We start from the raw sequence: 17,302 nt of genomic DNA, 5'->3' as shown, positions 1-17,302 counted from the left end.
TCACAATGTGTTTACCAAATATGTACAAAACTTATGTGCTTAGATGGGTCCAAATCACTGCATTGAGAATGTGCTTTTGTCACATTTTACAGTATGTATATCTTACAGTAATGGCTCTAATTAATGTCAAAAGAAATATAAACTGTGTATATTTTAGGGAATGAAAGAGCAGCCTGATCACATTTTACAGTAGACTAACCTTTGTGATACCCTAAATTACACAGAACAGACCTAATTTACAAACATGCAACCTGAGACCCTCAAGGTTAAGTATGTTGAAAAGTTTCTAGAGGTTTTCAGCAAAAGAGCGGGAGTGATGCCATCTTCATGGCTCCTGGCCCATTTTTTTTCCCTCTAAAGTCAAAATAACACCACATTAGCATTTGGCAAGAAACGTGTATGCACATTTTTCTTTACGCTTTAGAGAAAATTCTGGTCCAAGCTCCTGCAGTCAGAATGATGAATTATAGACTTTATAGTGTTCCTGAATTATGATTTCTTTAAATTACAGTTTACGGTGGAAATGCCGATAGCATGTATCCATTAAAAACTTTGTTTCCCCTTTTATGTCTCTGTCAAGCCCCAGACCCATAATTTCTAAAACTCTACCTGCTGTCTTTGTTGCAGCTCAGGAGTGCTGCACCACTTTGGAGTGTAATTCCGTGGGCGCTAACTAAAATGTGGATCCCTGATGATTAATTTACAAGGACTTAATGTGCTGTGGCTCTGTCTAGAAGAGGGGTCTGGCATTACATGCCCCATAGATATAGGATTACAGTGGAACTGCTAATTGTCTGAACTCAACGCCATGTACTAATTTAGTGCTCACCTTGCTCCAAACCTTTCCATGTGTCCACACTCCTTCCCACGCAGCATACAAGCTCCTCTGTGATCTAGCTCGCAAAACCCCACAGGCTCACCACTCCCTTTCAGCCCCTCTCGTCTTCCAGTCTCATTGAACTGTTCGCAATTTTCCCAACAATCATATTGTCTCTCCCCTCTGGGTCTTTGCATGTGTTGTTTTTATGCCTGGTGACGCCCTTTGCCATCACCCCACTATTCTTTCCAACCTGCCTCCCAAACCTTCACTTGGATATTTGCTACTTATCTTTCTGGAGTCAGCACAGACATCACTTTCTCCAGGAAACTTTTCTAATCGAAAGGAAACTACTAACAGGACTTCTAAAACAGAATAACCGTTTCTCCAGCTAGATGGAACTCTAACTGGCTGAATAATTATACCCAAATAGTAATCATTAAATGGATATAAGCCTGAAATTCCTTCCAGGTACTCAAGGAATGGTTCTGTGAGTGTCTGGAACGCTGTAAGAGGGCTCAGCAGCAATGGATGGGAGGCTGGAGTGGATTCCCTCTAACCTTCCTTTCACTCTGGGAATTTTAAGTTTCTTCTTTCAAGTCAATGAGAAACGAGTTCACAGGGCTGGTATTTTTGACCCCAGAGCCCGTGTTCTGAGCCAAGCATTCTGTCACATCTCATCAACCTGCCTCCTCCAAGCAGAAACCATGAGCCCTGCTACCCAACTCACGGTCATGTGAAGAGATGCTCCTGGAGAGCGTTTGGGTGCTTCCGGAGTCTGGGGTAAGATGGCGATGTTGAACATGCGGCTCTCCAAATGGGCGTGAGCCTCCGTGGCACTGGACACCTGCAAAGACACGGCACACTGGTGAGCCTCTGGTGGGCAGAGTATGTTTGCCTGTGTTTATTTTTTCCCTTTTGAACCATCTGTCTTTGAATTCTGTATGCTCCTGTATTACGATTTTCATTCTGCTCTTCATATTTTAAAATTCCTTTTTTTATTGATTATAAAAACGATACATAAGCATTTTAGGCAATTGTGAAGTTGCAGGAAGGGATAAATAAGGAATAAGAGTCATCTAGAATTTCACTACCTAGAAATAGTCATTACTAATATATCGCTGCATTTCAGTTTAATCTTTTTTCCATGTATATGTGAAACTATATACAATTGTATATTCTAAATGTTTACTTAACACAATACTATGATATTTTGCTATACCATTAAACATTCTTGAAAACATAATTTTGATAGCTACATAGTGTCTCATTATGAGCATACACAACACATTATATCAATATACGTGATGTTTATTTCACTTTAGTCTTTACCCAGCACAGATATCTACACCTAGATTATAAATGACAAATCCCAGCCTCATCACTGCAAGGCAAGGTTAAGAACATTTACAACTAGGGTAGTGGTCACAAAATCAACTTTTTCCTGCTTCAGAAATGCTGAAAAATGATGCTCTTCTCATGCAGCCTCTCCCTTTCCTCAGTGCTACCTCGCTGTTCCCTTAAACTCGCCTTCCTTCCATTGTCTGCTCCTTAGGCTTGTTAGAAGAATTGCTAAGGCCCATGTGGCCATGTGGAGTTGTGTTAATTCCATGTGAGAGGGGCAGGGTTCTGTAAATCCTGAGAAAAAGGGCAGGAATAGCAGCCCTTTCTCTATGTCTTCTAAAATTACACCCTCCAGGAAAACTGTCTTCTCTGTACCTTGATCACATCAGGCGCCTGGAGCTCAAGCCTCAGAATATCAACTTGTTTCCAAGAAGGCATCTTATAGTGTCACCATAAATAATATTAACAGCCACAGCTATCATTCACTGAGCACTTATCATGGGCTCGGCACTGTGCTAGCTACTTTTCAAAAGTTTTCTTACCGAATACCCATCAAGTAGATATTATTATCTCCTTTTTTACAGATGAGGAAACTGAAGGTCAAAAAGTTAAGGTGTCAAGGTCACATAGCCAACAAGGGTCAGTATTTAAAACCAGGTCAGCGGGTTTGTGACCTTCCTACGGACCACAGTGACTCAAGTTGGAAGCTTTAGGAAATCAGGAAGGGGAAGATATGTTCTCCTATCTCTTGAAGAAAAGGAATGGAACTCTGCAGGAAGTGAGAGGTGAGCAGATTACCAAGCAACGGTCGCAGTTCTAGCTTCCCTAGCAAAGACACAAGTGTAAAATATGTTGGTCTTTTTCAAATTACATCCCCTGAGGCTATGTCAACGTGATCTGAATATGCCAAAACCAGGGCTCCTTCCCCTGCCAAAAATGTGCCTGCTTTCTTCTCACTATGCCATCCTCTAATTTTTTAATACCACTTGCATTACACAAATCCCAAGTCTTAGATGCAAAGTAACAGATGGGCTGCATTGATGGCTCATGACAGCACATCAACATTAAAACGAAATTAAATCCATACAACTCCTTGTATTGCATTTTCTGCTTTAAAGAAAATAAAAAAGAAGGGACACGAGAGGAGAATCATTAGAACGGCATCTTTTTTAAATAGTCTAAAATCCTAAGGGACACTAAAATGATGAATGGGGAAAGTTGCCAACCATTTATTTTAGCACATAGCTACAGTGTCTGTGTCGTTTCACATCAAAATATGAGATAAGCCTATCAAACCATGAGATTTTAAAAACAAACACACCAAAACCTTCACATCCAAGAGAAAATGATCCCAGAGAGCTGTTTCATACTTGCAGTAAAGATGCTGTCAGTGTTCAAAATGTACTTTTTGAAATGCTTCAGAGGGGGTTCACAAATCATGTACGAAAACTGAGCTTGTTAACTTCATAATTACTCCTTGTTTTAACTAAAAATAATTGCTACTCTTCTTTTTTACCAGACACGATTCTGAATGACTTTGGGCTATAGGGTTTTATTTTAAAATCCACTTCCAAAGGATGATATGCTGTCACTACTGAGGATATGCTAAAGAATATCCCACAGATTTTGAAGGAGATTTCAAATAGGAGTTCTAAACACATTTTGAGCAGAATGTGTGAAGACCCTCCAAAGGGAACCACTTTCTAAGTAATGATGTTTTTAGAGTCTTAAACTCTAGCGAATTTGTTTACAAAAATCAGCAACTTCTGCTATTTTATAATAACCCACTTAGTAACCAACTTGCAAAAGCAATCAAATATCACTTTAGCAGGTGCTGAGAATGACTTTCCAGGGAAGTGCTCCATACTGATAATGAAGGCAAAGGCAGATCTGAGGAGTCCAGTCTGTTGAGGTGACTTCTTTTGATTGAGGTCTTTGCTTCCATTCTGACTCATTATTTGAGGACTGTTGAGTCCCCAGGTGCTAAAACTGAAAAATTAACTCGGGCAAAGGGCACATAATGTTTGCTCACTCATTGGACATTCAGTGTGCTCAGTATAATCTCATTTTAACTGTTTCCAGGTTTATTGCAACTAGCTCTCTGGGGAAGCACACTTTTTACACAATATAAATTAGTCAGACAATGAAGATGTACACACCAGGCATCAGGAGCAGAATGGACGATAATTTTAACAAGATGAGCTATCGTGGTAGTTTATCCCCTACTGGATTCCTAGACCAAGGAAATGACTCAGACATAGATGCTGCTTTGGCTGATCACCATGAGGGCTTCCTTATATTTTCCCTGACACTTTCCCCAAATCTTTTCTGTATCTATGCTTAAATGGTCTTTCTCATTCATACTTCCTCATTCCTTTGTGTTTCTGTTCCATTATTTATTTCCAAATTATCCTTGACAGAGGTTTGTCTAATGTTATGGGTCTTTCCAAAGATTCAGGTTTTGTACTTATTTACTAATTCTAGCATCTTATAATTAGTCAATTCCTCTTTTACCTCTATAAATGCCTTCCTTTCGCTTTCTTTTGGCTTCTCTGTGGTTCTCCAGCTTCTTGAGTTGAATATTTAGTCCATTAATTTTCATGCTTTTCTGTTCAACAATAAGAGCTTAAGGCCATTGATTTTCTTCCGAGTATTACTTTGTCCATATCATTTCAGTTCTGATAAGTTGTTTCCTCCTGATCAATATTTCTTAATAGTTTGCCATTTTGATTTCCATTTAGAACTAGTAATTATTAAGGAATTCCAAATGGTTTGATTTTCTTTGCCCTTTTATTATTAATTTCTAATGGTACTTCATAGTAGTCAGGGAATGCGCCCAGAATAATTTCTTGTTCTTTAATTTATTGACAGAATAAATTAAACCAACCTTATAGTCTGGTTGCCTCAGGCTACTCTAACAAAAGTACCGTAGACTGGGTGGCTTATGAACAATAGAAATTTATTTCTCACAGCTCTGGAGGCTGGAAGTCTGAGATCAAGGTGCCAGTATGGGTGGGTTCTAGTGAGGGCCCTCTTCTGGGTTGTGGACTGCCGACTTTTCACTGTTTCCCCGTGGCGGGCAGCAGAGAGGGGGAGCAAGCATGACTCTTGTAAGTATGCTAATCCCATTCATGAGGGCACAACCCTCATGACCTCATCTAATTCTAATCAAAGGCCTCACCTCCATATACCATCACATGGAGGGGTAGGATTTCAACATACGAACTTTGGCAGGGACACAAACATCCAGTCTATAGCACTGGTATTTGACCAGTCTCCATAAATGGTAGTCACACACCCTTACACGGTTAACAGGCACTATTCTAAATGCTTTATATGTATTAACTCATTAAATCCTTACAGCAATGCTATTTTACAGATGAGGAAACTGAAGCACAAGGATTTTGCCCAAGTAATTTTCCCAAAGCTAGTACATGGCAGAAGTGAAACGTGAACCCAGTGGGTTTGGCTGCTCTGTCCATGACCTTATCATAAGATGGTTAAATGTTCCAAAAACATTTGAAAAAAGAAAATAAGACGTTTTTCTCCATGTGGTATTTTAACATTTTAAAAATACTTTTTTCCAAACACTTTAGCCATTATCTATTATATACCTCTTTGTTGTAGAATGACTCTGCTTGTAGAGACACCCAGAAGGCTGAATTGACAGATTAAAAAAAAAATTTCTCAATGTTACTAGTTACATTTTTTTCTTCTCCCAAATGTGACTTCCAGGCAATCACAGAAAATGACCTGAGTTGTTTATAAATAAGGGTGATGGTTTTCATCAGACTATCCAGACATCAGAAGATTCAGGAAGCAGAGGGTACCTGAAAGTGGAAGGAGTCACTCTGGGCTGGGAGCCCTGAGTGCCGGTACCACACGATGCCTTCGTTGATGTCTTGCTGGGTGAACGTGCTGGTGGGAGTTGCTGTCCTCCCATCAGGAAGGTGCTGCGCTTCGTCTGCGGGGCTGTCTGCAGGCATATTAAACACAAGGACCACCTCCCCTAGGAAAGCCACACAGTTAGTGAGGACCCCTGGGAAAAGTAAAAGTAAGTCAGAGCTCTCGTCTCCTTTTCTACCACTTTTATTTTAAACAGAAAAGATATGATGTGCTTCCTTATTTTTATCCAAGGTGAAGGAAAAGATAGTAACACAGAATTCAACAGATATCATAAAATCCAACTTTAGACATAAAATTCCCAGTCTTTCAATTAAAAGAGCTAAAAGCCATTCGAGGGCAATTCATGTATGAAGTTACTGACTTTTATCTACTAAAATTATATAAGGAGACCCAAATAGTGGTGAACACTACAAATACTGTGAATTGAATGGATTCATTTCTACCCACAGCTGTCTATGAACAGAAAATGTTTTCTAACCAGGCAATTTTTTGGTGTAAACACAAGGGGAAATTAGAAAAAATTCAGAAAAAATCATCCTTGGAAGAGTTCTTAAAATGAAAACAATAATAGCTAACACTTGAATGCATATGACAGGCGCTGCGTGAAGCACTTAACATAGTGGTTCAAACCCAGTTCCACCACATCGAGCTGGGGGAGCTTACTTAGGTATTACAAGTCTCTGTTCCTCATTGGTAAAATGAGAATAATACTACATACTTCATAGGTGCTTGAAAAGAGTGTTGGTTATCCTTATTATGTTATTTAATCCTTCTGAAGATGCTACTGTCATCCCCATTTTAAAGACAAAGTTCTTTATGCTCAGAGAAGTTCAATAACTTGTTTGAGGTCACACAAGTCCAAAGTGAAGGAGCTGGGATTTGAATCTGAAGCTCATTTTCCTGGTCATGAAACCCTGTTACCCGTCATGGTTATTTTATGTTCACAGACCAACAGTTACCTTGATAAATAACTGATGATGTTTTCTCCTCCTTCATTTTCTAAACTTCATTAGAATTGAAGCAATGAAATCTAAATCTAAACATCACCACCAACACCACCAATCTGTTTCTATTGCTTATTCTTAACCTGAAGCTACTATTTTCTTAAAGTGAGATTGAAAATACAAAGGTGTTATAGAAACAATCAAAACTTCCCAAGGAGAATATGCCTTCAAGTGAAGACCAAGGAGAAGAATGGATGAACTGCTAAAAACAAGCCACGTTCTCATGAAAATGCATCTAACAATAAATCTGAAAGAAGTCTCTCTACCGCTCAGATAGTAAGAGGGAGAGAAGAATGTGTGTGTATGTGTGTGTGAGAGAGAGAGAGAAAGAGAGAGAGAGAGAGAAACTGCATACATCTTTTAAATGTTCTGTAGGAGGATACCCAGATCTTAGTGCCCTAGACATATCAGGTAATTGATAGTGCACTTTGATTACCCCAGAGAAATGTGTTCTCTTATTCAAAGGAAATACTCATTCTAATATTTATAGGCACTAAATTCAAGTTAAAAATGCACATAATATCCTGGATAGTGATGAAATACTGAAGTAATAGAAAAACATCAATATTCTTATTTTATTTTAAAATAATCATGTGTAGAATCAACTCACTCTAGTTTCTTTCTTGTACTGTTTCTCATTTATACTTAAGTCACCAATTCCATTACCCATCTCTCCCTGGTTCAACTTCTGTTCATAAGATCCTGCTAATAAACATGCTTTCCCAGGATGTGGACTGTTTATGAATGTGGGTAGTTGCAAAATAGTCTGGAAGGAGATTTCCACAGTGAAAATGTGGAAAACAGAAAAACAGTAGAAAAACAGAAAACATTCAAATGCCAATTTCCTGGCTCTTCTGCTTTATAATAGGAAGGCAAAGCAGAATTTTCCTAACAAGTCCTAATGAAATAAACATATTTTTCAGATTTAAAAAAAAAAACAAACCCATTGCGATACTATGCAAATTAACAGGAATCACAGGATGCTGGTTAATCCCATTAATTTCAACTCAGTAAACAGTCAGCGAACACCTGTTAAGGGCTAGCTACTGTGGTTAGCCCTTTGGGGTGGGGGACTCAAAGATCAGTAAGATGCAGTTCCTTCCCCTTGAGATCAGCCCCACAAGCACCTGGGAGCCTCTGTGAGATTTTCAGTAGGTTAATGGCACGAAGTGATTTAGAACACAGAATATACGCGAAAGTTCTGTTAAAGGGGCTGGACTTTATTTTATAAAAATGATAACAATAGTGACTAACAATTATGTGGACAGTTTGGTCAACTATAAGTCTGCTGTAAAATCCAGATGAGAGATGGGAACCTGAACTAAAGCAACAGAGGTAAGATTGGAAACACGTAAACAGATACAAGAATCATTGAGGAAGTGGAAGCAACAGAACTTGACAAATGTGGCTGTAAAGGGTAAGAAAGAGGGAAGAATCAGATGATCACCTATTAGGTTGGGTGATGTGTAGGGAAGCGATGCCACAAATGGGATGAGCTGGTAGAAGAAACGATGAAGAGTTCGAGTTCAGCACTGGGTATGATGAATACAAGGTACCTTTGTGCCAAGCCCATGAGTAGACAGGGAGAAATACCGATATTTTGTAGGGTTCACTCCATCGAGGTGAGAGCTTTTGCGTAATACCTCACCTCTGCTTTTATCATAGTATGACAAAATCAAGGAGATGACTCTAAGTATATGAAAATCCAGGTTTAAAAAAGTCCAGGCTTAAAAAACAGAAAATAACATCTACTAGTGATTTCCTTTACACTGAGCTCAATATTTTAACCAAGAAACTTTATGGGAAAATGTAATAGGTATTAAGAATTAGAATCTCGGAATTTTCCTGGTGGCACAGTGGTTAGGAATCCACCTGCTAATGCAGGGGACACAGGGTCGATCCCTGGCCCGGGAAGATCCCACATGCCGTGGAGCAACTAAGCCTGTGCGCCACGACTACTGAGCCTTCACTCTAGAGCCCGCGTGCCACAACTACTGAGCCTGCACTCTAGAGCCTGCATGCCACAATTACTGAGGCTGTGCGCTGCAACTACTGAAGCCTGTGCGCCTAGAGCCCGTGCTCTGCAACAAGAGAAGCCACCGCAATGAGGAGCCCCTGCACCGCAATGAAGCCCCCGCTCTCGGCAGCTAGAGAAAGCCCGCGCAGCAACGAAGACCCAACGCAGCCAAAAAAAAAAAAAAGATTTGCGTTAAGTGGGCTTCTCATTCCCACCTCCTTTTCCACTCCTGAATGGCTCCTAAGGGTAATGCGATTTGATTATTACCAGTAGGGAGCTCTGAACACATAGAAATAGGATTATGTTCATAGGAAGAAGTTAATTAAGAGAGTTATATTAGGAAAGGGTCACGTGAGTCAGACTTACTTACATGGCATTTATCAAGCTGAAATGGCTTTAAAAAAATCACTTAATTCCGCATTGTTGTATTTAATACTTAGACGGAATATTGGGATATTGGGCTATCTTTAGGAAATTTAATTTTTTGACTTTTAATGCTCAAGACAAAGGTAAAGAATTTAATACATCAAACCAGTCAAAGGTTTTTAGAGCTGAAAAGGACTTAAACATTGTCTAGCTTAAAATCAGTGGGTGAAATACGGCAAAGTTGAATAAGGTCTGTGAACTAATTAACAGCATTGTATCAATGCTAATTTCCTGGTTTTGATTATTGTCCTATGATTATGTAAGATGTTAACAGTGGAGGAAGCTGGATAAAGGATATTCAAGAGCTCTTTGTACTATTTTTGCAACATTTCAGTAAGTCTAAAATTATTTTAAAATAAAAAATTACAAACTTATCTAGCTTCATCTTTCAAAGAAACTTATGGCTCAAGGGGGTCCACCTGCCTTCCTCAAGGTTACGCAACTATAATAAATGACAGCCCAGCTAGACTGACTGTTTTATAATTCTATCAATTCTTGATTAGATTATGCTTTTCAATGCCTTTGTGGACTCTATACTTATTTTTAAATAGTACAAAAGTTGATTTTTTCCTCACCACAGAAAATACACAATTAAAAAAATCTCATAAACCTGAGGAAAAACAGATTGTTATTTCCCTGCTATTTGTCATGCCAAGCAATTTTAATGAATATATTTTTCATTTTCAGGTGATTATTGCTTTTAAAAAATCTACCTGCCTGTTGTTTTTATTTTTATAACATTTTGTCATCTCCTTACAGTTTCGATCCCTTCTTTTGTGTCTTTAAATCTTTTTAAATATGCTTATTTCATAGTTTTTGTAAGCTTGTTCCTTCATTGGAAACCTTGGGGTTTTAATCTTCTTGTTTGTTTTAGTTATGGTACTATAGATTTTTTCCTTCATATGTTCTGTAATTCTGAATTCTGAGTTAATCTTCAGTGGTTTTCTCTGTGAGAATCTTGTGTGGTCTGGAGTTGAGGGTGGACATTCCACAGCAGTTAATACTAGTTTCTGCAAGGGACCCAGGAAGTACCATTGGCCTGAGGTCAATTTTCATATTAATGCCTCAGCTTTGGGTTTCTCAGACTATGCACACAGTATAACTTAACCTTGGATCTTCAGGAGAAACAGGCCTGAATTTCTGAATTCTCAGCAGACTCTTTTTGCTCCCTCTGAGCCCTGGGAAACACAGGTAAATTTCTTTGCCATCTCTCTGTGCTAGTGAGCTTCTTGTCTTAATTCCAACTTTCTGTCTCTGCACAGGCATTAAATCCCAAGCCCCCAGGTTACTGAGGGATACACACAACCCCTCAGGCAAGCTATGCCATCAGCTCCTGCCCAGATTGGCTTTCAGTTCCTTCTCTGTGTCTGGCACTTGGAGATTTCTCTGTATTCTCGGGAGGTCAGCTATGATTGCCTTATAGCTCTGAATCTCTTTTATCCATCATTTCTAGGTGATTATGATGGGTTATCATACTCTACTATCTTGCTAGAAGTGGAAGTAACAATGGAGATCTTGAGAAATGTTTTTATGTAAAGTCTTTTCTTAAAAAGAAAGTCTCAAGAAGTGCGGTGATGTTCTGGGAGGGACACAAGGTGGAGTTTGAAAGCCTGAGGTTTGACATTGTATTGACATATTATTAGCCAGGTGACTTTTAACAAGTTACTTTCTCTGTAAAATGTAGTTGTTTTAAAACTTAAACTTTAGGTTTAACTATACTATGTTTACATTACTTAGCATACCAATAATATGTATATAGCAATGATAGCTATTGTGATTATTCTGTCTCTAAAGGGGATGCCTGGGGTATTAGAAAGCTGAGTTCATTGGAAACACACCCTGGCTGTGTGGCTTTGTACAAAAGCAAGTCCAAGACTACTGAATGCAATGATGACATCATGACAAGGGAAAAAACGAGTTACCAAATTGGGGGTGCTCCTGTGTAATTTTGTAGATGATTTCTGAGTCTCTGGCACCTGGAGCTTCAGCCTGTAAGATTCTGTTGGTAATCTGCAGCATCCCGCCTTCTGGAACCCACACCACTGAATTAGCCACAAGTCGAAGACCTCTATCATTCTAGAAGAAAGAGAGAGTACAGAATTAGGTCCAAGCGAAAAAAAGAAAATACTGGTCCTTAAAAACGTAAGTTATTAGGTCCTATTGCTGCTAAAGATTGCCTAATAAGAGATTCATAGCTTTAGAGTCATACTGTGAACAGTATATGTTTAATTATGTGTAGATATATGCATGTGTCTGTATACAGGTACATACATATATCCTACTTTTTCTCCTAATTCATCATAAGCACATAACTTGTATCATTCAGGGAGACTAAGTCTCTCCATTTCTTTCTTTCATTTGTCCATCTACCTGTCTTTCCATCTTCCCCATCCACCTATATTCAAGAACTATTCATTAAACACCTATTATATGCCAGATCTTTTGCTAGAGGCCTGAGGTATATAAGGCTGGCTGAAATAAGACCTCAGTTTCAGAACCTACAGTCTAGTGGGGCAGACAGACATATAAAATAGGCTGCATCACAAGTGATGATCTAGAAGAAGCTTGAGCAGGGTACTGTGGGAAAATAAAGGAAAAAGGAGATTTCCCCTTTGGGGAAGGAATGGTCAGGAAGGCTTTCCTATGGAAATACCATTTAATTCTTGAATGACAAAGAATGGGCTTTCTAACTGAAACAGACTCCAGGAAGAGGACCCAGCCTAAGCAAAGACATGAGACAATGCACTCTGTGCTTAATAAAATATCCAAGTGACTGGGCAAGCAGAGTCTAGGGAGCTAGGGGAGGGGGTGAATAAAAAGTGACCCCTAATGTAGGCTAGTAGAAGGTAGAAGCTGTGCTGTAAGTCTCCATTTAGCTTGTAGGCACTGTAAAGTCAACATGAATCTTCAGGGAAGGAAATGGGATGCTCAGGTTTGGGTTTTGGAGAACCTCCAGCAGCAAGAGATGGGAGGGGCTGGAGGTGGCGTGAATCTGGGGCTGCAGAAACCATTTAACAAGTTCTTGTAATGGCTCAGGTGAGAGAAGTTGAAAAGGTGATTGCAGTGGGAATGAATAGTTAGAAACAGATTCCAGAAACACTACAGAGGCCAAACTGACAGGCCTCGATGACCGATTGAAAGTGAAGCCCTTAGAAACAACAGTTGGGAATAGCTGACTGGAAGAAATCACCTACTTAGCGCTCCTGAGAAGGCAACCATTCTAATTGCTAAAGCTAACGTCATTAAAAAGTGCTGATTTGCAAGGTGCACACCTCTTTCAAAGCCTCCTAAATTGACATTTTCCACAGAATGGGATCAGTGAGGCTGCCTGTGTTCAGTTTTCATACTTTCAAAATCGGTAAATCTGATGTTTTCAAATAGGGCATTTCAGAAGGGATGTTATTCTAAATTATTGCTATTACTTTCAAATATGTCAGTAAACAGAACGGAGCAAACAGCATTCCCAAGAGGGGAGTATTCAGAACAGAAGAAAACAAATATTCATTTGCTGTCACTTGAGAGCATCTGCGCCTCTCAGGAGGTGGTCACAGCTATTTTCACCACAATCACCAAGAAAGTGTCATTGCCCAGGAGGACGGCAGACAACGTACCTCCCATGTGATTGGTGCTCAGGGGCAAAATCCCACAGAATTTTTTTTCTCTCACAATTGATTTATCATATTATTTATGAAAACATCAAAGTGTGCCAAGAACTTTGCATGTTACCCACCAGAATTCTGGGGGAAAGGGCCCTATTCACTCCAGCCGTTTTATATAACATGATACATTTGGACCCAAGAAGATTAATTGCTAGAAATTTTTCTAATAGCAGCAGTCCATCACGTTTGATTCTGTGATGGAGATCAGTCACACAGAGCAACCACATTCTTGGACCGATGAGGCAGTGTGGTTTTTCAAATTCCAAGCAAGTAAATAAGCAACGTGCCCTGATATCTCTCCTACTACATTTCTATATTGACTATATTTTATCAGTACAATTCTCTGTAACTCCCGTGTAAGTGTCAATTTTTAGGAGATAGTTCTCTTTGCAAGTCAGTGTTCAGAGACCAGCAACATATGGACGCTTCTTAGAATTTTAGACTCTCAGACCTTCTGAATCAGACCTTCTGCATTAGAATCTGCATTTTAATTTTTTCACCAGCTTTACTGAAGTATACTTGACAAATAAAAGTAGTATATATCTCAGGTGTACAACATGATGTTTTGATATATGTATAGATTGTGAAATGATTACCACAATCAAACTAATTAAACCATCCGCCACCTCACGTAGTTAGAAATATTTGTGTGTGGTGAAAACACTTAAGATCAACTCTCTTAGCAAGTATGCAATACAGTATTATTAAGTATAATCACCATGCTATACGTTAGATCTACAGAATTATTCATCTCTTATAACTGGATCTTTGCACCTTTGACCAATATCTCCCAGTTTCCCCCCCTCCACCCAGCAACCACCACTCCACCCTGCTTTTATGAGTTTGGCTTCTTTCAGGTTACAAATGTAAGTGAGACTGTGCAGTATTTGTCTTTCTGCTTAGCTTATTTTAAAGGCTCATCTATGCAGTCGCAAATGACAGGATTTCCTTCTTTTTAAGGCTGAATAATATTCCATTGTATATACAACCACATTTTCTTTATCCATTCATCCATTGATGGACACTTAGGTTTTTGGTTTTTTTTTTAACATCTTTATTGGAGTATAATTCCTTTACAATGTTGTGTTAGTTTCTGCTGTATAACAAAGTTAATCAGCTGTATGTACACATACATCCCCATATCTCCTCCCTCTTGTATCTCCTTCCCACCCTCCCTATCCCACCCCTCTAGGTGGTGGCAAAGCACCAAGCTGACCTCCCTGTGCTATGCGGCTGCTTCCCACTAGCTATCTATTTTACATTTGGTAGTGTGTATATGTCCATGCCACTCTCTCACTTCGTCCCAGCTTACCCTTCCCCCTCCCCATGTCCTCAAGTCCATTCTCTACGTCTGTGTCTTTATTCCTGTCCTGGCCCTAGGTTCATCAGAACCATTTTTTTTTTTTTTTTTTAGATTCCATATATATATGTGTTAGCATACGGTATTTGTTTTTCTCTTTCTGACTTACTTTACTCTGTATGACAGACTCGAGGTCCATCCACCTCACTACAAATAACTCAATTTCATTTCTTTTTATAGCTGAGTAATATTCCATTGTATATATGTGCCACATCTTCTTTATCCATTCATCTGTTGATGGACACTTAGGTTGCTTCCATGTCCTGGCTATTATAAGTAGAGCTGCAACGAATATTGTGGTATATGACTCTTTTTGAATTATGGTTTTCTCGGGGTATATGCTCAGTGGTGGGATTGCTGGGTCATATGGTAGTTCTATTTTTAGTGTTTTAAGGAACCTCCATTCTGTTCTCCATAGTGGCTGTATCAATTTACATTCCCACCACCAGTGCACCCTCTCCAGCATTTATTGTTTGTAGATTTTTTTAAAGAAGATGTTGGGGGTAGGAGTTTATTAATTTATTCATTTATTTTTGCTGTGCTGCATCTTCATTTCTGTGCGAGGGCTTTCTCTAGTTGTGGCAAGCGGGGGCCACCCTTCATCGCGGTGCACGGGCCTCTCACTATCGCGGCCTCTCTTATTGCGGAGCACAGGCTCCAGACGCGCAGGCTCAGTAGTTGTGGCTCACGGGCCTAGTTGCTCCACGGCATGTGGGATCCTCCCAGACCAGGGCTCAAACCCGTGTCCCCTGCATTAGCAGGCAGATTCTCAACCACTGCGCCACCAGGGAAACCCTGTAGATTTTTTGATGATGGCCATTCTGACTGGTGTGAGGTGATACCTCATTGTAGTTTTGATTTGCATTTCTCTAATGATTAATGATGTTCAGAATTCTTTCATGCGTTTGTTGGCAATCTGCATATCTTCTTTGGAGAAATGTCTATTTAGGTCTTCTGCCCATTTTTGGCTTGGGGTGTTTGTTTTTTTGATATTGAGCTGCTTGTATATTTTGGAGATTAATCCTTTGTCAGTTGCTTCGTTTGCAAATATTTTCTCCCGTTCTGAGGGTTGTCGTTTCATCTTTTTTATGGTTTCCTTTGCTGTGAAAAAGCTTTTAAGTTTCATTAGGTCACTTAGGTTGTTTTTATAGCTTGGCTATTGTAAATAGTCCTGCAATAAACATGGGAGTGCAGATGTCTCTTCAAGACACTGACTTCATTTCCTCTGGACATATACCCCGAAATGGGATTGCTGGATCAAACAGTAATTCTATTTTTAGTTTTTTAAGGCGCCTCCTTACTTGTTTTCCATAGTGGCCGTACCAATGTACATTCCCGCCAACAGTGTATAAAGGTTCCCTTTCCTCCACACCCTCATCAGCACTTGTTATCTTTTGTCTTTTTGAGAGCACCCATTCTAACAGATGTGAGGTGGTATCTCATTGTGGTTTTGATTTGCCTTTTTCCTGATGATTAGTGATGTTGAGCACGTTTCCATGTACCTGTTGGCCATTTGTCTTCTTTTGAAAAATGTCTATGCAGGTCCTTAGCTCCTTTTGTAATCTTTTTGGGGGGGCGCGGGCTATTGAGTTCCTTATATATTTTGGATATTAACCCCTTTTCAGATAGATGGTTTCAAATATTTTCTCCCATTCTGTAGGTTGCCCTTTCATTTTGTTGATGGCTTCCTTCGGGCACAGCATTTTAGTTTGATGCATTTCTACTTATGTTTTAATCCCAGGAGATCCCGGGAGATGTGGAGTCATGCTGAAGGGTGAGAAGCGTGGCCCAGAACAGAGATCACGATGGGCCTAGAATGGTTCTCCCAAACTCCACAGGCAAGCCTTTAAGAATAGTTACACCTATAACAGAATAATACATATGCCTCTGTCTCTGAATTGTTTGTTTACAGTACATAAAAAGAAAACAGACAGCTATCTAAGGAAAAGAAGTATAATTCTTCCCACTTCTTAGGAAGAAGATGGTTTTATCAGTTGCTTTGTTTTGGGAGAGTGTCAGGGAAGATTCAAGAAAAGATGAATAGAAGTCTATACACCACCATTTCTACAGCTAACATGTCCAAAATAAATTTTAACCTAATTTCCCCTGTGGTTCTGACATTTTGCAATTTTTTTATCTCCTTATACAGGCACACCTTGGAGATATTGTGGGTTTGGTTCCAGACCACTGTAATAAAGCAAACATCGCGATGAAATAAGTCACACAAATTTTTTGGTTTCCCAGTGCATATAAAAATTATGTTTACATTATACTGTAGTCTACTAAGTGTGTAATAGCATTATGTCTAAAAAAACCAATGTACATACCTTAGTTAAAATTCATTGCAAAAAATGCTAACCATCATCTGAGCCTTCAGCAAGTCATAATCTTTCTTCAATAGGAACATCAAAGATCACTGATCACCATAATATAATAATAATAATTTAAAAGTCTGCAATATTGCAAAAATTACCAAAGTGTGACACAGAGACATGAAGGGAGCAAATGCTGTTGCAAAAAAAATTGCCCTGATAGACTTGCTCAATGCAGGGTTGCCACAGACCTTCAATTTCTAAAAAACACAGTATCCGCAAAGTGCAATAAAACGAAGTATGCCTGTAGTTTTTTTTCTGCACAATATATTCCTGCATATACCCCTGTAAATTCAAGAAATTAGCCATAATTTCAGTTGAAGAATCTTCTGCCTAAGTGATGTTTTATATATCCTTCAGGGTACCACATTAGAAGAAAATGAAATCTCAATAAGGG

The 17,302-nt window shown here is 39.2% G+C and overlaps 1 protein-coding gene across 2 annotated transcripts in view; it reads right to left on the bottom strand.

Moving 5' to 3' along the window:
• FRAS1 (Fraser extracellular matrix complex subunit 1) overlaps window positions 1-17,302 on the bottom strand; it is a 465,438-nt gene that overhangs the window by 128,622 nt on the left and 319,514 nt on the right. For both annotated transcript variants that reach the window (XM_030877950.2, XM_060299521.1), the window contains 3 exons: window positions 11,437-11,590; window positions 5,992-6,170; window positions 1,548-1,664 (listed from right to left, as the gene is read on the bottom strand). In XM_030877950.2, coding sequence (XP_030733810.2) covers window positions 1,548-1,664; window positions 5,992-6,170; window positions 11,437-11,590 — 450 coding nt within the window. The remainder of the gene's footprint in view (window positions 1-1,547; window positions 1,665-5,991; window positions 6,171-11,436; window positions 11,591-17,302) is intronic.

The sequence above is a fragment of the Globicephala melas genome, chromosome 5 (genome assembly GCF_963455315.2).
Source record: "Globicephala melas chromosome 5, mGloMel1.2, whole genome shotgun sequence".
NCBI lineage: Eukaryota > Metazoa > Chordata > Mammalia > Artiodactyla > Delphinidae > Globicephala > Globicephala melas.
Note: the sequence above shows the minus strand (reverse complement) of the source record. Positions and strands in the feature narration are given on the sequence as shown.